Source organism: Fonsecaea nubica, assembly GCF_001646965.1.
Source record: "Fonsecaea nubica strain CBS 269.64 chromosome Unknown Scaff18, whole genome shotgun sequence".
In the NCBI taxonomy this organism is placed as follows: Eukaryota; Fungi; Ascomycota; class Eurotiomycetes; order Chaetothyriales; family Herpotrichiellaceae; genus Fonsecaea; species Fonsecaea nubica.
In genome coordinates, this window is record NW_019173691.1 from 396,015 (window position 1) to 414,414 (window position 18,400).

General features: G+C 54.5%; 5 protein-coding genes across 5 annotated transcripts; 2 read left to right on the forward strand and 3 right to left on the reverse strand.

Annotated features, from left to right (window-relative positions):
- Positions 1-203: 203 nt before the first annotated feature.
- On the reverse strand, positions 204-2,295 carry AYO20_03811 (hypothetical protein; the record flags this gene model as incomplete). The annotated part of the gene is made up of 2 exons (XM_022642111.1): positions 204-1,870; positions 1,926-2,295. The coding sequence occupies 2 exons, from the start codon at positions 2,293-2,295 to the stop codon at positions 204-206; spliced, it is 2,037 nt and encodes a 678-aa protein (XP_022502054.1).
- Positions 2,296-6,539: 4,244 nt separating this feature from the next.
- Positions 6,540-7,883, forward strand: AYO20_03812 (hypothetical protein; the record flags this gene model as incomplete). Its single annotated transcript, XM_022642112.1, has 1 exon — positions 6,540-7,883. The coding sequence occupies one exon, from the start codon at positions 6,540-6,542 to the stop codon at positions 7,881-7,883; it is 1,344 nt and encodes a 447-aa protein (XP_022502055.1).
- A 2,013-nt stretch (positions 7,884-9,896) lies between these two features.
- On the reverse strand, positions 9,897-11,794 carry AYO20_03813 (hypothetical protein; the record flags this gene model as incomplete). Its single annotated transcript, XM_022642113.1, has 2 exons — positions 9,897-10,240; positions 10,405-11,794. The coding sequence occupies 2 exons, from the start codon at positions 11,792-11,794 to the stop codon at positions 9,897-9,899; spliced, it is 1,734 nt and encodes a 577-aa protein (XP_022502056.1).
- A 1,004-nt stretch (positions 11,795-12,798) lies between these two features.
- AYO20_03814 (hypothetical protein) lies at positions 12,799-13,936 on the forward strand (the record flags this gene model as incomplete). The annotated part of the gene is made up of 5 exons (XM_022642114.1): positions 12,799-12,959; positions 13,027-13,217; positions 13,289-13,414; positions 13,477-13,652; positions 13,766-13,936. 5 exons carry the CDS (start codon positions 12,799-12,801, stop codon positions 13,934-13,936), a joined length of 825 nt encoding a protein of 274 aa, XP_022502057.1.
- Positions 13,937-14,535: 599 nt separating this feature from the next.
- AYO20_03815 (hypothetical protein) lies at positions 14,536-16,893 on the reverse strand (the record flags this gene model as incomplete). The annotated part of the gene is made up of 5 exons (XM_022642115.1): positions 14,536-15,800; positions 15,899-16,233; positions 16,431-16,498; positions 16,553-16,616; positions 16,829-16,893. The coding sequence occupies 5 exons, from the start codon at positions 16,891-16,893 to the stop codon at positions 14,536-14,538; spliced, it is 1,797 nt and encodes a 598-aa protein (XP_022502058.1).
- Between the last annotated feature and the right edge of the window lie 1,507 nt (positions 16,894-18,400).

Genomic DNA, 18,400 nt, shown 5'->3' on the forward strand with positions numbered 1-18,400 from the left:
CAGGGAGAACGCATGCCAAATGACCGAAATGTAAAGAATGTCGCAAAGAATGCCGCAAAGAATGCCAGGTCTGTGCCGGGTACCCACGAACCCAAGACCCCAATTGATCGTCTGGAATGATCAATCTCGCCACACCTGTTGCTGGGAACACACGGGAGAGTGCCATGTTTGGTCTCCGTACGGAGACACATTGTGTCATCTTGTCATCTCGTATCTGCTCTGGGAACACCCACAGGAAAGGGAGGAGGAGTTGGCACGTAGGCGGGTGGGTTGGTGACGGCACCATAAGGATTGTCGTCGGCGTAGTGGACAGCTGTCCCATTATTATATGATGCCCCGGGTGGTGGAGGAAACGCCGGATACTGCATCTGAGGGTATGTTGTCTGAGAATATGTTGGAAAACTGGGCATGCTCCCTGTAAAGCCGCTGTCGGCATAGTTGTGTGCGGCGATCATGCTCATCTTTCGTCTCCTTGCTTCTCGCTTCATCTTATGTCGCTCACGCTTCTCCTTCTCCTCCTTGGCCTCCTTTTGCGCCTCTGACATCTCCTGCCACTCACTGTAGGCCCCCTTCAGACCAAGGGCAGCGATTCCAATACTCGCAGCATCCTGCAACCTGTTCTTGTTCTTTGCTCGCCTCGCTTGCTCTTCGGTGATATCACCCTCCTTTACAGCCCTTCTTCTCGCCTGTCGTTTTTCCATGCTTTGGTAGACACTGTGCGCGGCATGAATGGTCGCGACCGTCGCAAGACCTCCGGTAATAAACATTTTCTTGCGACCTTTCTTTATCTCTTTCTCATCTTCGGAACTGGAGCCGAGGTCAGAATCGGAGTCTGTTTCTGGGTCACCAGTATGACGTGGGCCGTAGTCGAGCTCGTAGCCAGGAGGCGGCCCCCTGGGTACGCTCATGGAACGAGGACCGCCATTAGGAGAACCAAAGTGGGGTTGAATGGTACCTACATCTCGGGAATCACTGTATCCATATCCTCCATTTCGACTTGATCGACCATCATCGTAGTAGTCGTCATAATTTCGGCGACGATCACGCTCACGGTTGGGGTCGACCTTGTCCGCTGTATCTTTCAACCCCAGGGCTGCAAGACCCTTGGCCGCAAAGGCAGATACGCTTCGGCTCCGCTTGCGCCGAGGAGGGCTTCGACTACCACGGCTGTCCGACGATGTGCTTCGAGAACGAGCACGTCCGCGCGATCGAGAGCGGACCGAATCAAAGACTTTCTTTGCCGTGGCTGCCACCACGCCGCCAGCAGCGAGGTCTCCCAGCCCGCCTCGGGACTGACTCCGCCCGCGACGACTGTCTGGGCTTCCGTTTCTGCCGCGGGATTTCGACCGAGGCCCGTTGATGATGCGGTTGGTCGCCATACCGGCAATAGCAGAGCCTAGAATGTCGCGCTTTGAATGGTGATGAGGGTCGTTCTTGTCCGAAATCAAACCATCGACACCTCCAGCCGCCAAGGCCGCGGTGATGATCCGTTTGCCTTTCTCGCCGCCCCAGCCACCTTCAACTTTTCGAGCACGGAATGCCTCACCAGCGCCAGCCAGGACGGCAGCTTTGATGGCTTGGGAGATTTGTTCGCTTCGAACTTTGCCACGGCTTTTGCTTTGGGCTCGCGATCGATCGGACGACGAACGGCGACCAGCTCGGCTCCGGCTTCGATGACGGCCATCGCGCGAACTGGATCTCGACCTGTCACGACTCTTACTCTTTCCGAGCAGGGTACCGGCAATACCACCCAGGCCAAAGGATCCTAACAGCTCTTCAGTGGTGGACTTTCTGCGCTCTTTCTTGGGAGGTGAACGGCTGCGGCTGCGGCTGCGAGAATCGTAGTCGGAGGAGTAGCGTCGAGAGCGACCTGCGATGAATCAGTCAGTGGAGGCGACAAGTATACAAAGGGGAGCATTGCTCACGTCTGTCGTCATAGTCACGGCTTTTACGTTTGGGATTGTCGACGACAACGTAGTCATCCTCGTACTTGCGCCGCGAAACATATGAGCGGTCATCGTAACGATCATCGTAATAGCGATCGTCAGAGGACCTAGCACGGACGGGCCGATGGCCACTCTTGCGCACAGTGGTTTCACGATAGACGGTGCCGCGATCACCAGGGGCAAAGTCGCGGGACACTTCTTCAATCGAATCAACACTGTCATCGCGCCGTTTGACTATGCGAGTGTCTCTCGTGCTTGTATCGTAAACTGTGTCCTCATAGTCATCTCTTCGAGATCGCTCGCGGGTGCTCTTTTGCCGGCGAGGCCGGTCATCGTCGTAATAGGACATTGTCGCTGCGGGTGGGGTAACAGAAGAAGTGAAGCCAAGAGAAACTGAATTGACAAAAGTGATATGTAGCCCAGAAGAAGACTGGAACTACGGAAGGGGTCGGATCGTGGCGAACTCGATCGCGGCAAACGTCAAATTGGCTGATTTGGTAGCGGTCGAGATGGGATGTTGAAAAATTGCGATGGCAAAGTTGGGCACAGGGCTGTTTTTGAAGCAGGATGAAACAAAAGGCAAGATGCTGCGCTGCTTGGCGGGTTGCAAGGCTCCCTTGATGCCCTGTTGAATGTTGGGAATTGCAAGAGTGGTGCTGGTGTGTAAGTGGTGGCTGGTATAACTGGGAGCAGCACAAAAGGGCCCGCCAGTGGGCGAAGTTCGCAGTACGAAAGGCCCGCGGACAGGTGATCTCTGGAGGGGCAGAGCCTGGCTACGTAATAGTCGGGCTGGGTACACCACGTCGGGCTTGAGTCCCGGGCGCCAAACTGATGAGCCTTTAGGCAGCAAACAAGGCCCAATTAGAGTGCCAGAGAGGTCTCACCCGCCTGTATTGAAGCTGGTCAGTCGGGCAACTGGGCGTGCTGAAGTTTGCGCCTCGACTGGGCAATAAAGTAGTGCAGGGACAGAGAGTTGGTGGAATGAGACTGAGGCAGGAGTGAGAAGTGAGGAATCCCCCCCCTCTTGATGCGGCGGTGGCTGAAGGGTACCAGACTATTCCCTCGTAGCCCAACGGGCGGGCACTTTTGAAGGAGCTGTGGCTAACGAGGCTATGCTCATAGACCCCAATGTCAGACCAATCGACTTACATAGTAGCTATTCCTTCTCTCTGCTAGACAACAACTGATCGACTGCCACGTCAGCAACCGTGAATGCCATGGACCATGGGCAATCCTAGCAGTTGAATGGGTTTTGGAGTCTGGAGTTGAGATTCAAGTGCCGTTGCCCTCTGTCCAATATTCCTGTAAGTACAGAAAATTGAATTGGTGGTATCACCCAGGGCTCACCACCATTGCCGCCATTTCTTATAGGATAAGGACGAGAGGGGTGGTACCGATCGGCCTTGGGGGTTTTCTGGAGGACCGACCTTTGTGTGCGCCTTGGTGCAGTTACACAGCCTTGCCAGAAGACAAACAGGTTTCCAGTCCCTCGTACTCGGTACAACAACCTACGACGAATCGAGAACAATGAGGCGGACAGATGCATGCTTCGATTCAGCTTCGAGAAAAGCCCCCAGCTTGGCAAAGTCGCCTTCGGCCCAGTTCTCCTCGTATATCTGGTTGCCACAAATAATACAAGTCCCTGCGCCAGATTACAGGACAGCCTCATGCCTCAAAGAAGCAATTACCCCTGCAGCAGATAATGCCCTGATTTTCGTCACGGCACAAAGGGAGATGGATAAAAAGGTCCCAAGGTCAATAGACCCTTGGTATCTCCAGTGTAGAGATTCCTGCCACGTGCCGATCAATGCCCGGAATTGATTTCCTGTGCGATTAAATTGAACTCTAACCACTAAATATTCTTTCTGAATCCCCGGGATGGTTATGCAGTGAGTCTCAGATCCGAGTATGCCCAACTCAGACTCTCGAACCTGCCATAAATTATACTCTTCTCTTGCCAGTCTTTTCGGTTGATTCAAACCCCTGTTCTTTTCAATGCTTGATTCCCCCCGTTTCGCCGAGTCCCACGAAAAGCCTGAGGTATGCCATTAAAGTCGCAGCCCTGGTCGAATCAAAAATCTATCAGATGAGATCCTCGGCGCAAACGATGTGGTAGCAGAACACTTTGTCCTCGGTCAACGATCGTGTCTCACTTTGTAGTTTCGGAAGGTTTGCGGATGTTGCGGATGCAGAGACGGGACGTAGATGCTTAAAGGGCTACCTGGGAGAGGATTCGGTCGTATGCCTGGAGTCCTCTGGGCTCTCATGGTTGAGTTCCCACTTTCTGATTGCGGTAGCTTTTGTCGGAGGTGTTTCAACTGGGAAATGGAGGAAAACATTCGTACCTACGAGCAGGGCAAAATAGAGTTGGTGGACCTGGCCGTTGTTTCCTGCCCCGCACCTGCACGGAGAAGACCCTGACTTTCGATCGAGGATTTTGGCCTGGATCGGATTTTCCATGATCGCCAATGATGTCACGGGCCGGTTTTTCCTGATTTGGCTGTCAGCTGAGGTGGAAGGGAGGGAAGAGGAAGAAGGAAGCCTTGGAAAAGTGCTGCCCCACGGCCTTGTTGCTGGGCTTCTGCTTATACCAGTACCAGTACCTGTACCAGTACCAATGCTACTCGACTGGGTAGTATGCCAAGTATTTCTTTCTCTTCATGTGCAGTAGTAGCATTATTGCTCGAATTCTAGCGCACTCCTGCCTATCTGAGTATTTGTTCCTATAGATATACCGCTCGCACTATTCATTTGGTTCACACTGAAAAGACTAAGCTATGCCCGCTGATCCGAATACCTAGGAGAATCTATGCTCGACTTCTCCTTCTTTCCCATCCAATTCTCTGATCTCCCGACATCACCCACTCCGGCATTCCTAGCCCAAACTTTAAAATCCACGAGCCTGCCGCCACCATCAACGCTCTGACTGGTCCAAGTTGGGTTCGTTCTCCCGTGTCTGACTGCGTGTCCCTTGGCTGGGGATGGAGCAGCGGTTGGCTCCTCTGACGTCCTTGGCGGAGGTCCATCTCCAGACGGGGTTTTTATTTCTAACTTAGAGACTCTCCGACCCACCGGTAGCTTTTGGGGATCGTGATCTGTTCGTGTATCGGTCGATCGAGCCTGATCCTTAGCATCATGACCTTGGGAGAGGATTTTCCCTGACGCCTCAACAGAACTAGCGAAGCCCCTTCACCCCTTGCACTTCTTCACCGTCGCCAGGTCAGCGGTCCTGGATGATACAGATGCGCGCCGATCACCCCTTGCTCCCAGGAAAAGCTTCGACCTCACCTGTGTCTAAATTTTGCGATACATTGGTGGCATGACGGCATTGGTGATCCCAATGAACCACGGGGGCTGTCTGCGGTCGCCTTCCTTCTCTCTCCTCACCGAGCACGTTCCGATGTCTCGTTGGGCTACTTAATGAAGAGAAAGAGACGTAAATACAACAAAAGAGGTGGCTGATACATCAATGGTCTTTCCAATACACTCGTGCTGCAGGGCCTTGTTGGGCTACGACGCCGCAAAGGAAAATGCTCCCGTCGCGGAGGCCAACGAGATTCGAGGATTTCTCGCATCCCAAGGTCCCTGTGGCTTTTTAGAGCATCGGCCGATGGAGGCTGCATGAGGGCTCCCTCAAGCCCGGGAATAGAAGGCAGTTCTGCAGACTAAATCATCCCTAATCTACCACAACGGGGCCTAAGCTCTGAGCTTAGAGGCTCCTCGGCCAGTCATTGCTCATCAACCCTCCGTGGTGGTGCTACCTCCCGCCGCCGCTGACATTGCTCCCACGAGAAGACCCAAACCGGCGCGTGGAGAAGATCCAATTATTGCAAGACTTCGCTAGCTTCAACCCTGGGGCCGTCTGCCGCCATATGCCATTCTGAACTTTTCCATCTGCTCGATCCTCGATCGCGTCCCCCACCGAACGCCAGCAATCGCAAAAACCTGCAAACCCACCGAGATGACCCTCGCGCAACTTCCGGCTCAAAGAATCCCAGCTTTGCTCTCATAGACCCTTTCCTCTGCCCGTGTTCCTACATTATCGACCCTCTTTCTCTCTGCGTCGAGTAGAAAGGGCTATACAGACAATACATACCCTTGATTGTCCCTGTTCTCAAGGGTCCTTTCTCTTCTCGGGATCTCTCGACAGCTACAGGTTCTTCTATACCACCTGCCGCGGATCCTCTAGTCGTCCATCCAATACCCATCTTGCTATAGATCAATCCTCGATCCATTCGCGGGTGCTACCCTTTCGCCGCCCAGCACATCTCATCCGGCCACTTCCTGGAGCAAAGCGGGTTCCATCTGTCTTTCTCTCTGTGTGTGACTTCTTATCGTTCCCTCTGTGAAGAGTGCGACGTCCCAAGAAGACCACCGCCTTCAGTCTACCTCCCTCTCCCCGTTTCAACCTTGATTCATTCCCAAATCATTCGACATTGTCACCGGCCTTTCCCAGGCGTATGTACCCGTCCCAAGTCTTGTACCAATCCTAGTAACCATTTGCATATTCTGACTTGGCCTGCGCAGTTGTTCTCTCTAGCTCATTTTGGACCAGCGGCCTGTCCGCTGGACGCGTGGTGAGTGCGTCCAACAATGGATGTACAGACGCAATCGCGAGGAGCACGTTTCTTCTCGATCTTGAACGACAACGATTGTCCATCCTTTGTCATCCGCCCGAGACAATCCAGACAGTCTTCTCCAGAGCCAGAGTCCGAGTGTGAACCTCGCCATTCATCCGCCTCTCCATCCTACTCTCCGTCGCAGAGGGAAGAGAGGCCGAGTCTCCTGCGTCAACCAAAGTACGCGAGAGCATCGTCCATCTCGTCCTCGGTCGGCTCGCCGCCTCTGTTGCGGCTCTCGTCAAATTCGTCCAAGGGTTCCAGCTTCAGCATGGACTCCTCTCCATCGCCTGCAACGCCGTACAACTATGTGGACAACAGCATGCTACACTATGACCCGCTCGTGCGCCAAGACCTGGTGGGCTACTTGCCTTCTCCCACCACCGTCACCCCATTCCTGGAACAACAATTAATGATCACCCCAAACATGCACGATCAATTCTCGAGCAAGCTGATGCATCCCCTCACCCCTGCTCAATATCCTATTGTGCCCGCGCCGCTACATCCGAGTCTCCAAAATCTCCCTAACCACTCAACGTCGGCCGTTGCGACTGCGCCTGTCCCACCTCTCATCCCCTCGATTTCTGCAGGCGAACAAGTCAGAACCTCTCCTTCGGGAAGCTCTGGCGCCGCTCCTGGAAAAAAGAACAAATATCCCTGCCCATATGCGCAGTCACATAACTGCCAGGCAACCTTCACCACCTCAGGCCATGCAGCGCGTCATGGAAAAAAACACACGGGAGAGAAGGGGGTGCACTGCCCGATCTGCAACAAAGCCTTTACACGCAAAGACAACATGAAGCAACACGAGCGCACCCACAAGGGTATGTCAGCGTCGGGCAGCACGAGTGATGAGTCGACGCGTAAAAGTAAGGCTGCCATCACCAAAGACGCGCAGAAAGCCAAACAACACCACAAGCTGGACAAGATCAACACCGAAGCCAGCCGGCGGTCCAGTTTGATCCATTCGCCATTATCCGAGGTTACTTCCCTTGCTCCTACAGCTATTGACACTCCGCTCAATGTCGATGAGTCTGCTTTTTATCACGACCCGCCTCAGGTCCTGATGCCCATTCAGACCATCCCAGAGAGTGTGTCCCCCGGCTCCCTCTATCCTCCTCTGGGCGATGACCCTCTCCTGAACAGCACTCCCCTCGGGCAACTCCCTACCTTGGGCAAAACCCATGATTCCACCTTGGTGGGCACTGGCTTGTTGCCGCCCATGCCACCCACTCTGACGCGGGGGTTCTCAGATCTCGACACCCTTGCGCAGGCTGCCGAGAGTTTCGACACGTCCTTCTATCACCCATCCTTGTAATTGTACGACACAACATTTTCCGATCATCGGATTTTCCTCTGATATTGTGATGCCTCCTCGTGAATGAGGATGTGTATCGCTTGTTTTAATCAATACCTTTGCACAGCGCTGGCGTTTAGGATATGACTACAAGCAATGACGGGGTTTGCCAGATCAAGCGATTCTTCTGTTGCGCTACCAGGGTCGAGCGAATTACGAAGAATGGATTTGGCTTGGACAGGGTATTAGTCCACTGACTTGGGAGGACAAAACATGGGTGTCTTTATTACATGCGTTGATTTGGACCAAGAACACGACAAGGTCACTAGGCAACAAAAATACCCCGGCATATGAAAGGGGTGGGCAGGCGTTTTGTTTTGACAGCATCATTGTTTCAAGCGGTAATCATACTGCCACCGCATCACCATCGAACAACGCATTATGATATCCCGACTTTTACGGTTTGTCTTTTTGGTCTGCGCCCGACGATCGGGCAAAGGCAAGGAAGTTGAGGAGGGTATCGAAACCCGCGATGGTGTTATTATTGGGGGTCTTGTTGCCAACTGCCTGGCTATTTTGCCCAGAGGCTACAATGAGCACATGTATTGAGTACTATTTGAAGATATCCTTCAGATTTGGGGTCCCTATGGCTCCAGGTATGTACCACGATGTGACCCCTGAACAATTCTGTGCCGTATTCTCTCTTTTGCTCTAGACGCATGCTCAACAACTTGTCGTTATCTGTGCGCTGAAGTTGATTCCCATCAGGAGAAGAGCGTGAAGAGATCATTGCCCCCTTTCGACGCTCCGATCAGCATATTTATAGTTTAGACATCGTGCCGTCCCAAAGGTCGGAGGGGGGTTTGTCGCTCGCGCACATGGTAGACTTGATTTGATTCGATATTGCCTTGACCTGAACCCCTTTTCTATTCTATTCTGATCGATCGATTGAACAACCCGTGCGTGGTCCTGGTGCATGCTGTGCTGCCGTGTTGCCGCGCTGTCGTGCTGCCCCTATTCTCCTTCTGCCCTGTCAATCGAATGTGCCCAATGTACCCACCCGATGCGATGTACCGTGCGTACCTAATGTAGAGGTATATATCTGTGTGTGTGTGTGTGTGTGTGTGTGTGTGTGTGTGAACGCAAAATATAGAAAACATGTATGTCCATTCCGGGCGAATAGATTCTTCGCAAGTTCTCACCCCCCCCTTTTTCGTGCCTATCCCTATCCCTATCCCTATACTCGGTACATCGTCCTATCCACTCGGTATATGTACGAGGTACACACTCTCATGCGCGACTCGGCGGATACCCTTGACTGCGATATCCACACACGATATTTGCAAGACCGGTCGTTTGTCCCGAATGAGTGCGATCGACATATGCCACCCTTTCGATTTCCACATGATAGAGGAAGACGAGACCCTTTGGCCTCAGAAGGGCAAAGGAGGCCGGGTAGACGGACATACGTGCCTTGTCTTGTCCTGCCTTGTTCTTACTTTCGTCTCCTCTCGGCCATCATCAGGAACTTTAGATACCTACCTACCTACCTACCTACCTACGTCCCTACCCCTTTCGGACCCGACGACGTACTTGTACAAGTTGTAGCGAATGCGAAGAGGACATGAATCGACAGAATTTGTCCCCGAGCTGGAAGCAAATACCCATGTACCATGTACCAAGAAAGCCCCCCACCCCCCCTCTCCTGAATCCCGACTACGGTGGAAAAATCCTCCTCCCATGTTTCTGGTCTGAAAAAGCCGGTCTGACCACTTTAGTGACAAAACCAATGAAAAATGCCATTGATAGGATTGATATTTTGACAATCCTCCCGAAAAAGTCGTCCTGTTTGGTTGGTATCTGGTGTATTCAAAACCGACTCCTCTACCCCCTATCTCTATCTCTACCGCTACCTACTCCTGCCGATCTATGTTACTGGTACTTGTAGAGAAATCCCTGGCCATGTATATGCGATGCATGCAGAGGTGACCAGGAACTCCCTCCCACCCAAAAATGAGCCACGGCCGAGCTGGGTTATAGCTTCGCGCTCGTTGGTCCCACGTATCTCCGTCGCTCCAACTTCTTCAACTCGGCCCTCCGGATCTTGCCGCTGATGGTCTTTGGCAAGAAGGCCGCGGGGACAAACTCCATCTTGCGCGGGTACTTGTACGGGGCGGCGTTCCTCTTGCAAAACTCCTGGAGTTCCTTGCGCAGTGCGCCCGCCTTGCTCGGCGAGTGGGCAATCTCCCCCGCGGCCGCCTCGGTGAGCACGACAAAGGCCTTGACGACCTCGTCGCGTTCCGGGTCCGGCGAGGCCACGGCCGCGGACTCGACGACGGCGGGGTGCAGCTTGAGCGTCGATTCGACTTCGAATGGTCCTGTGCCCGGTTGCGACAAGTCAGATGCAGCTCCCGATCTGCAGAATACACAAAAACTCTGGAGAAAAGTTTCACAGGATTGCTGGGTAAACGAATGAATGGCAACAGGGTACAGGAATGCAAATGTAGCGGTGTAGTTAGTGAGTGGTCGTAGGGACACGTACCAATTCGATATCCGGCCGAGTTGATCACGTCGTCCCCGCGGCCCACAAACCAGAAATATCCGTCGTCGTCGCGAGTGGCGCGGTCGCCGCACAGGTAGAAACGTTTGCCGTTCGCAAACGTCTTCAGCCGCTGGTCGAGCGCACCGGTCTCCATGTCGACGTAGCCCTTGAAGATGCCGAAGAAGCCCCCACGGTGCGAATCCACCTGGACGGCCATGTCGCCTTCGACGCCGGCATCGACCTCTTCGCCGTGCGGGTCGATCAGTTTCAGCGGCACGCCCGGCAGAGGTTTCCCCATACTCCCAAACCGGACGGGATTGACGGCCTGGTTGGCGCAGAGGACGATGGTCTCGGTCTGACCGAACCCGTCGTAGATGGTCATACCGAGAACCTCGCGCCATTTCTCTATCACGTGGGCATTGAGCGGCTCCCCTGCGCCCGTCGCGTGTCTCAACGTCCTCAACCGCTCGAGCAGGGGCCGGTACTCGTCCAAAACGAGTTTCCGATACACGGTGGGCGGCGCACACAGGGTCGTGATGGGGTACTTGTCCAGCACCGTCAGCGTCCGGACCGGGTCAAAGGCCTCGCGGTCGTCGTGGACGAACAATGTCGCTCCCAGGTTCCAGGCCGAGAAGAACGAGTACGCGGCCTTGGCCCACCCTTGTTCCGAGAGGTTCCAGTACGTGCACGACGTGTCGAGCTCTAGCCAGTGGGCACCCGTGAGGGCGTGGGCGAGCGGGTACGAGATGTGGCTGTGGAGCACCATCTTGGGCGGGCCCGTCGTGCCCGACGTGAAGTAGATCATTGCCGGTGACGTGGGTTGTAGCGATTGAGGGACGGCGAAGTGCGTCGTTTCGGGGACCTTGGACAGCGCGTCGGTGAAACGAACGACATCGTCGCTGACTGGGGGAGCTCGTCCGACTTGCAAAATCGTCTTCAGACGCGGACAATTCTTCCGAACCGAGAGAGCTTTTGCCACGGAAACCTCGTCCCCGATGAAGGCGGTCGCATGGCTCGCCTGGATGCGGTACTCGATGTCCTTGTCCACCAGCAGCGTCGTGCAGGGGCACACGATGACGCCCGAGCGCAGACACGCCGTCACAATCTCCCACCAGACGGGGAGTCGCGGTATGATCAGGACGCACACGTCGCCCGCCCGGATGCCCAGCGACTCAAACAACGAGGCGATCCGGTGCGACTGCCGCGCGAAGTGGCGGTACGTGAACTTTTTCTCGACGCTGAGATCTTGGTTGACCCAGTGCAGGGCATTTTGCGACGGCGCCACGCGCGCCCAGTGGTCGACGACGTGTGTCGCGAAGTTGAATGATTGGGGTTGCGTGGAAGGATCCACGGGGCAGGATGGCGATGGCGAGGGCGATGGCTGGGACATTGCAGAGAAAGAAGTACCCTCGGAGGTACTTTGCTTGATGGAGTTTGGGGGAGGGAAGAAGCTGGCTAAGTCGGTGCCTGGCAGTCTGGGAGAATACGTCGCTATTAGAGTCTTAGAACCCAAACACACAGCCACAGCAAGCACTTCAGTGCATGCCAGATACTGTACCCTCGTGCATGTTCTTTTCTTTTCTCCTTTTCAAGTGCGATTTCGGCGGACTTCTCTCCCCTCTCCTCCCTCACTCCCTCGAGGGGGCTCTCCCGTCAATAGTCAGACCATGTCTCCCTACCGATAGATCAAGAAAACCACAGGCCACGATGGCGTGAATTCTCCCCCCAAAGCAGAGTGTTTTGTACAAAGTACAAAGTAAAGTTCCAAGACCGTGCCCATGTGGATCTCGGTATCCACATGTTAGTAGCGACACGGAATGTGATTGGCGAATCGTCCGCAATGGGGACGGCCTTCACGCGGCTCTCGAGGCCATGCCCCGGCTCTGTCTGGGGACCTGAGAAACGGAATCTCCATGCTCCGCAAATTACGCTGTCGGAGGCACGAGTACTGCTATGCCTAGCGAAGCTGTCGATGAAACATTCGTGGAGATGCTCCAGAATTGCGGGGGCCACATCCTACACCTTGCACTATGGACGAACGAGGACTCTCGACTGGAGAATGGGAACTCTAACCCTGTGGTATCATACATAGTGTGTGAACGCGGGTCCAGAACATGAATCTGCACTTGCACGGCTGTGGGACAACGTCGCGTAGGAGATGGCACATTCGTCCGGGGATCAAGGGCTCGGCGTTGGTCGAATATAAGATGAGGAGGGAGGCCTGGCAACCCGGTGAGCCACAGTATCATCCTCAACCACTCCCACATCTCTTTCTCTCTCTCTTCGTGTGACTTCTCGAGTCGAAGACTGGCTTATTTCCCTCCCCCGTTCCACGTTCCGGTCGTATAGTAGGAGTGAATAGTCCTCGAGCATTCGCCCAGCTACAACAACACCATGGACGCCAAAGAGATCAACCCCAGCCCTGTCCCCCTGGGCCGGACAGACACGATCCAAAGCATCAACCTCAGCATGGAGATGTTTGAGAAGCTCTACCTCTCCCCCCAGAACAGGGTCAAGGGCGACCTTCGCAAGACGTTTGCCAACCCGACTCCATTGTGAGAAAACCTTCCTAGTGTCTGACCCCCGTAAGTCCCTCGCTGACCAACGTTTATCTATATCTAGGCCTCTTCTCGGCTTTCTCGTCGCGTCCTTCCCTCTGGCGTGTGCGTTGATGGGCTGGCGTGGCGCTGGCGGCGGCGGCGCAGCCTCCATCGGAGCATCCTACTTCTTCGGAGGCTTGCTCCAGCTCATAGGCAGCTTCCTCGAGTGGATCCTGGGGAATACCTTTCCCTTTGTGGTCTTTGGCTCCTTTGGTAAGTCCCAGTATCATATCCCTGGAGATTATTCGGGGTCTCTTTTGACAACAAACATCGTCCTACTGTAGGTGCTTTCTGGCTGGCCTTTGGCGCCACACTGACGCCGTACTTCAATGCCGAGGGCGCATTCACCGCCGGTGCCACGACTGTGGCGGAGAAGGCAGCGGGAGCGGCGTCCTTTGAATCGAGCTTGGGTGAGTCTGTTCCTATCGCGTACATATGCCCGGTCGGCCCAGCTAATACTAGTGGGGTCCAGCCTTCTTCCTCCTCGCCATCGGCATCCTGGTCTTTCTGTACCTGATCTGCTCCCTCCGCACCAACGTTGCCTTTTTCCTTATTTTCTTCCTGCTGGATCTCGCCCTCTTCCTCCTCACGGGGGCTTACTGGAGAGCCGCGGCCGGCGATGGCCAGGGCTTTGAAAATCTCGCAAAGGTACGTCCGTCGTCAGACTTTTCCACACAGCGACACAAGCCCACACATTGGCGATTCGCTTGGTTCGAGAGAACAAACACAAAGTCTGACATGATGGACGCGAAAATTTTTAGGCCTCGGGCGCGTGTGTGTTTGCCATGTGCATCGTCGGCTTCTACCTCCTCTTTGCCCAACTTTTGGAGGCGGTGCAGTTCCCCCTTCACCTGCCCGTCGGGGACTTGAGTCACCTCGTCCGTGCCAGGGCGCCACAGTCCGCAGCCACGGATGTAGAGAAGGGCGAGTAAGCGACAAGGGCGTCAGTTCCCATGCATGTGGCGACAAGGCAGGGGCTCAAGAAATGGCCTGTGAACCTCCCCAAGAGGCAGAGGCATATTGGCACGTTGGGAGGATGGAGAGGGATCACCCGTGAAAATCCACAACGCTGGAGTCAGGCCGCGCTTTCTTCGATCGATCAAGAAAGATGCTCAGATTTGGGCCCCCAACACAAGAGACTGCAGGTATGGTCAGGGGGAGATGTGAATGGGCCTTCTTCCTCAGGATATCATTACACTTGTGTGAAAAGATGAAAAGTCGTGTAGATTGGATTTTGGGCTCTTCCATCAGCTCTCACTTTTGGGCTCCTCCAAACAAAACAAGAGCTATATAACATTGAATTGCCATAACTCAGCCCTGGGGGCACGCTATACACACTTGCCGATGAGGCCGGGGATAGACTGGGTCTAGCTCCACGGTGTAGTGAAATGATTAGAGTTTCTTCGACAGGTCGTGACAGCAGCAGCAGCCTTCTTGAGCGAGGCGAGCTATCAACTATCTCGAAAAGGCTGCACAACACACATACCTCTGACCACGGGCCAACACTTGTCCGGCTAACTTCACAGAACCGCTAGAGGTCCCAGAGACTGCCAAAACCCAGTGAACAGAGGCTGGCCTCGTGGTCAGAGATCGCGCCGACTAGATACAGATCCTGAGCCGTGCTGTCGAGGTGCGACATGGAATTCCGCAAAGTCATTGGCGATCCGCCGAGCTCGGATTGGACGAGACTGTGGGACAGGCTGGGAGACCACGGAGCTCCCAAATGCGTTCCGGATGACATAGTCCCGTAGTCGACGAGTCGGTAGAGGAGCTCCAGATCCTGTTGGGTGAGCGGGACGTGATAGCACGACGGGTCAATGAGATCCCGGAACGAGCTCGCCTTGGGGCCAAAGGCGTCGAGTTCATTCGCCATCGAGGTGGAATTGTGCCACATCAGCGCGTGGCTCTTGAGAAAAGCCACATTTTGTCGACTCATCAGGAACGCGGCCACGCGGTCAGGTCCCGAGTCCGAATGCACGTGTAGGAAGTTGATGGATCCCGCCACCAGGGCGCAGTACCCGAGGAAGGAGGCGATGGTGCTGTACCCAGCCTCCCGAGCTTTCTGGAGGGTTTCGGTCAAGATTTTGGCGTGCTTGAAGGAGGCGTCGACACTGGCGGCGAAGAAGTTGGTCCGGAATTTGGTGTTGCTCAGCTCAAACCGTCGCCGGAGTAGAAAGGGGTGGTGCAGCAGGCACTGACACAGGTGATAGAGCGCGTAGGAGAAAATTAATGGGGCGACCGAATGGAGCTCTCTTGCATTCGCGCTGGGGTGCATGGCCGAGTAGTCCGCCAGAACCTCCTGGATCGGTCGATCATATTCAGATTGGACTTCCAGCGACGACAGTCGGGCTCGGATAGCCGAGAAATCAGACTGAGATGCCCACGGCGGCTTCTGATCGTCCTGGTCGTACCCTTGCACGATATAGACGGATGTCCGATGCAGCTCGGCGGCGAGCACGATCACACGTCCCAAGGGCGAGAGGCTGGATGCTGAGACTTCGCTGGTGGCGCCTTGGCTGCTGACTTGGGCCAACGTCAGCGTCGTCTGGGGGTTGGACGAGATGAAGTCCTCCTCATGGCACGGAAGCTGGAGCTGACAGGAGTAATCCTGTAGGCTGGCCGGTCTTCCACGCGAACAAGTGGCGAGTCTGTCGAGCAGGTAGACCGACCAGTACGTTCGCCGCAGCTCCTCCTGTGCGGCGAACGGCAGGGAAGGGTGTGGCTCGAACATCATGCCGAGGACCTGAGCGACCCTAGCGGCCAGGCCGATTTTGATCCAGGCCGATCCGCGGCAAGCTACGCCCGTTAGTTCGGTCGCATTCAGTGGCTGACCAGCGAACGGGGGGCGACGACTAAGGCAAAGGAAGGAGAAGCAGGTGTGTAGTTCGACTTACCGGTAAAGTCGCAGATGGAAAGGAGAGTGAGAGCCTGAACGTGCCGGTAGTCGGCGAGTTCGTCGTCCAAACATTGCGAGGCGATCAATCTCCAGCAAGCGCGGGCGTAGGACTGTGAGGCGCGGACTTGTTGACCAGCAAAGAAGGGATGATGGACGAAGCGGACGGACATTGCCAGGACGGCGAGCAGGACGAAGGGGGGCAACGAGCCATCAGAAACACTTTGCCGAAAGGATGGTTCGTGGAAGAACGAGTATGGCTGATTGTGTGAATAGTTGAAGTAGCTGTCAATGGCGGCCCAGACGACCTCTGGTGATGGCAAGGTGTCAAAGACACTGCTTGGGGGGGAAGCGATGAGTTGGATAAGCAAGGCAGTTTGTCCATGGGAGGGAGATGTTTTGCTCACTCGGTTGTCTCTGAGTCGACAGGACTAGCCCCGTATCTCCTGTATATGACCCTATGGTTAGCCCCCGTGTCCACTAGGCTCAACCATGGTCAAGGCAGTGGTGAGCCGGGTGTGCGTGTTCCTTACTCATTTCCACCAGGAGCAGCTTTGGCCAGGCGAGACTCAATTGAAGTGATCCGGGAGAGGAGGGTTTCCTAAAGGGCCCATCAGCGAGAGCACCACTCCGTTGGTTACTTGCTATCACTCACATATCCAGGGCTAGCTATCTTGGAAGGAGTCTCGGCCGCCGGCTGGTCATCATCCCAGAGAGGCCTGCATCGAAAGGTGTGCGGATACTGACACGTTTGACCCAGACGGGTGCAGAAACTGCAGGCTGGTTGTTCCCCATGGCAGCGGACCTTTTTGCGTCTTGATTTGGGTCATTTTCAGTCAAAGAGCTTTTTTCTTGGTGGCAACTTGGGAGACAAAAGGTGGCACATGCCACGGCCTTTTGTCGGCAGGGTCGTTGGGCTTGCTGGACTTACCGGCAGTTCAGGCAGGCTCGTTTGATGCGTTTAGTGGGACGGAAGTCAATGTCGTTCAGGTCCATTCTCTATCAGACTTCGAGCTGGGATTTAGTTCGTGCGGTTCATCGTGTAATGAGCGTCAAGGAAGGTGGGTTGAAAGCCGGGACTGGAAAGAGATAAAAGACAAGGCGGGGACGGGAGCCACTGGGGTGGGAATCGTGGATCTGAGGAGCCAACTCGACCCCGTACGGAGTATGTATGTACATGGTAGAAAGAAGCGAGAAGCAGGGGACCAGGTTAGCTGGGGGAAAGTCGAGATCAATGTTTATCACGAGAGGTGTTGCTACAGATAATGAACCAACACAAAATGTGACGCGCATAGACGGTCTGACTTGTACCGAGTAGGGAGTAGGCAGGCACGCAGGTAGGTTGTCTGGGTGTTCAGCCGGCAGGAGCCCGCCTCGCTTGCCTAAAAGGGTCTTGGACAGAGAGCCTGGACAACAGATAGACACGGCAAGCCACCTGGAAGGCTTAGGAATGCTTTAGGTTCACCCCCGCCAATTCTTCCAGGGGCTCCCAGGGGACTTGACCTTAACTAAGCACTCCAACCAAGCACTCAGCTAAGCATTCCTCTCCCTAACTCTCCCCCTTCGATGCGGATTACGGCTACACGCTCGCTCTGGTGATATCCATCCCCCCATCTTCCGTGCTCCATGCTGAATGGCCCTGGACCAAGGGATCTACCTGGATGAGATGATATTTACAACCCTCTGGTAAACGTACAAGTCGAGGTATAGTATGGTATTTTGTAGGGTAACTGTGTGAACGAGTTGTCCGTAAAGCCGCATGATGCAACTGAAAGCCTCGGCGCAAAAGTCCCTGACTGTGTGCCAAGGCCGTCCCCACCCATGCCTTCACTTTCACTCTCTCTACAGGTACAAGGACCCCGTTGTCACAGCGTGGAGTGATCTGGCTGTCTGGTATGCTCTGGCCAAGAGCTACAGAGTACAGTAGAACAAAGTACTGTAGAGTGACAAAGTTCCTTCTTTCTACTGGCATAACACACCCAGACTCCTGCTCATAGTTTCATTTCCTTCGTCGTCGATTTACTTCACCAATAATCGAGTCTCTCTTGATTTATACGTTTTGCGTATAGTTCTGCATACTGTATATACTTCTTAGTTTCCAGTCTCAGCTACTTCGTCTCCCACTGCTGCTACATCAACCAAGTAAACCACCATAGGTAAGCAAGGAGTAGATCTCAACTTCGAGCAAACGACCCAGTTCCCAAGGTCCGGTGTCCATGTCGTCGACGCAGAACTCCCAACCTCTCATTGTGATGCCCTGTCTCTCCTCCTCTTACACCTTATCAATGTCGACGGCGACGACAGTGTTGTCCTCCGTGATGGCCAAGGTGCGAGACTGGGTAGAGTACTTGACGGGATTCTTGGCTTCGAAGATCTTGTCCAATTCCTCGAGCTGTAGACAGGTCAGAAAATGTGATTAGCATTCCATACTTTTCCCAAGGTATCAAGCACAGTGAATGGGGAAGGAAATTAAAAAAAAGAAGGGAGGGGCAGGTGGGGGGGG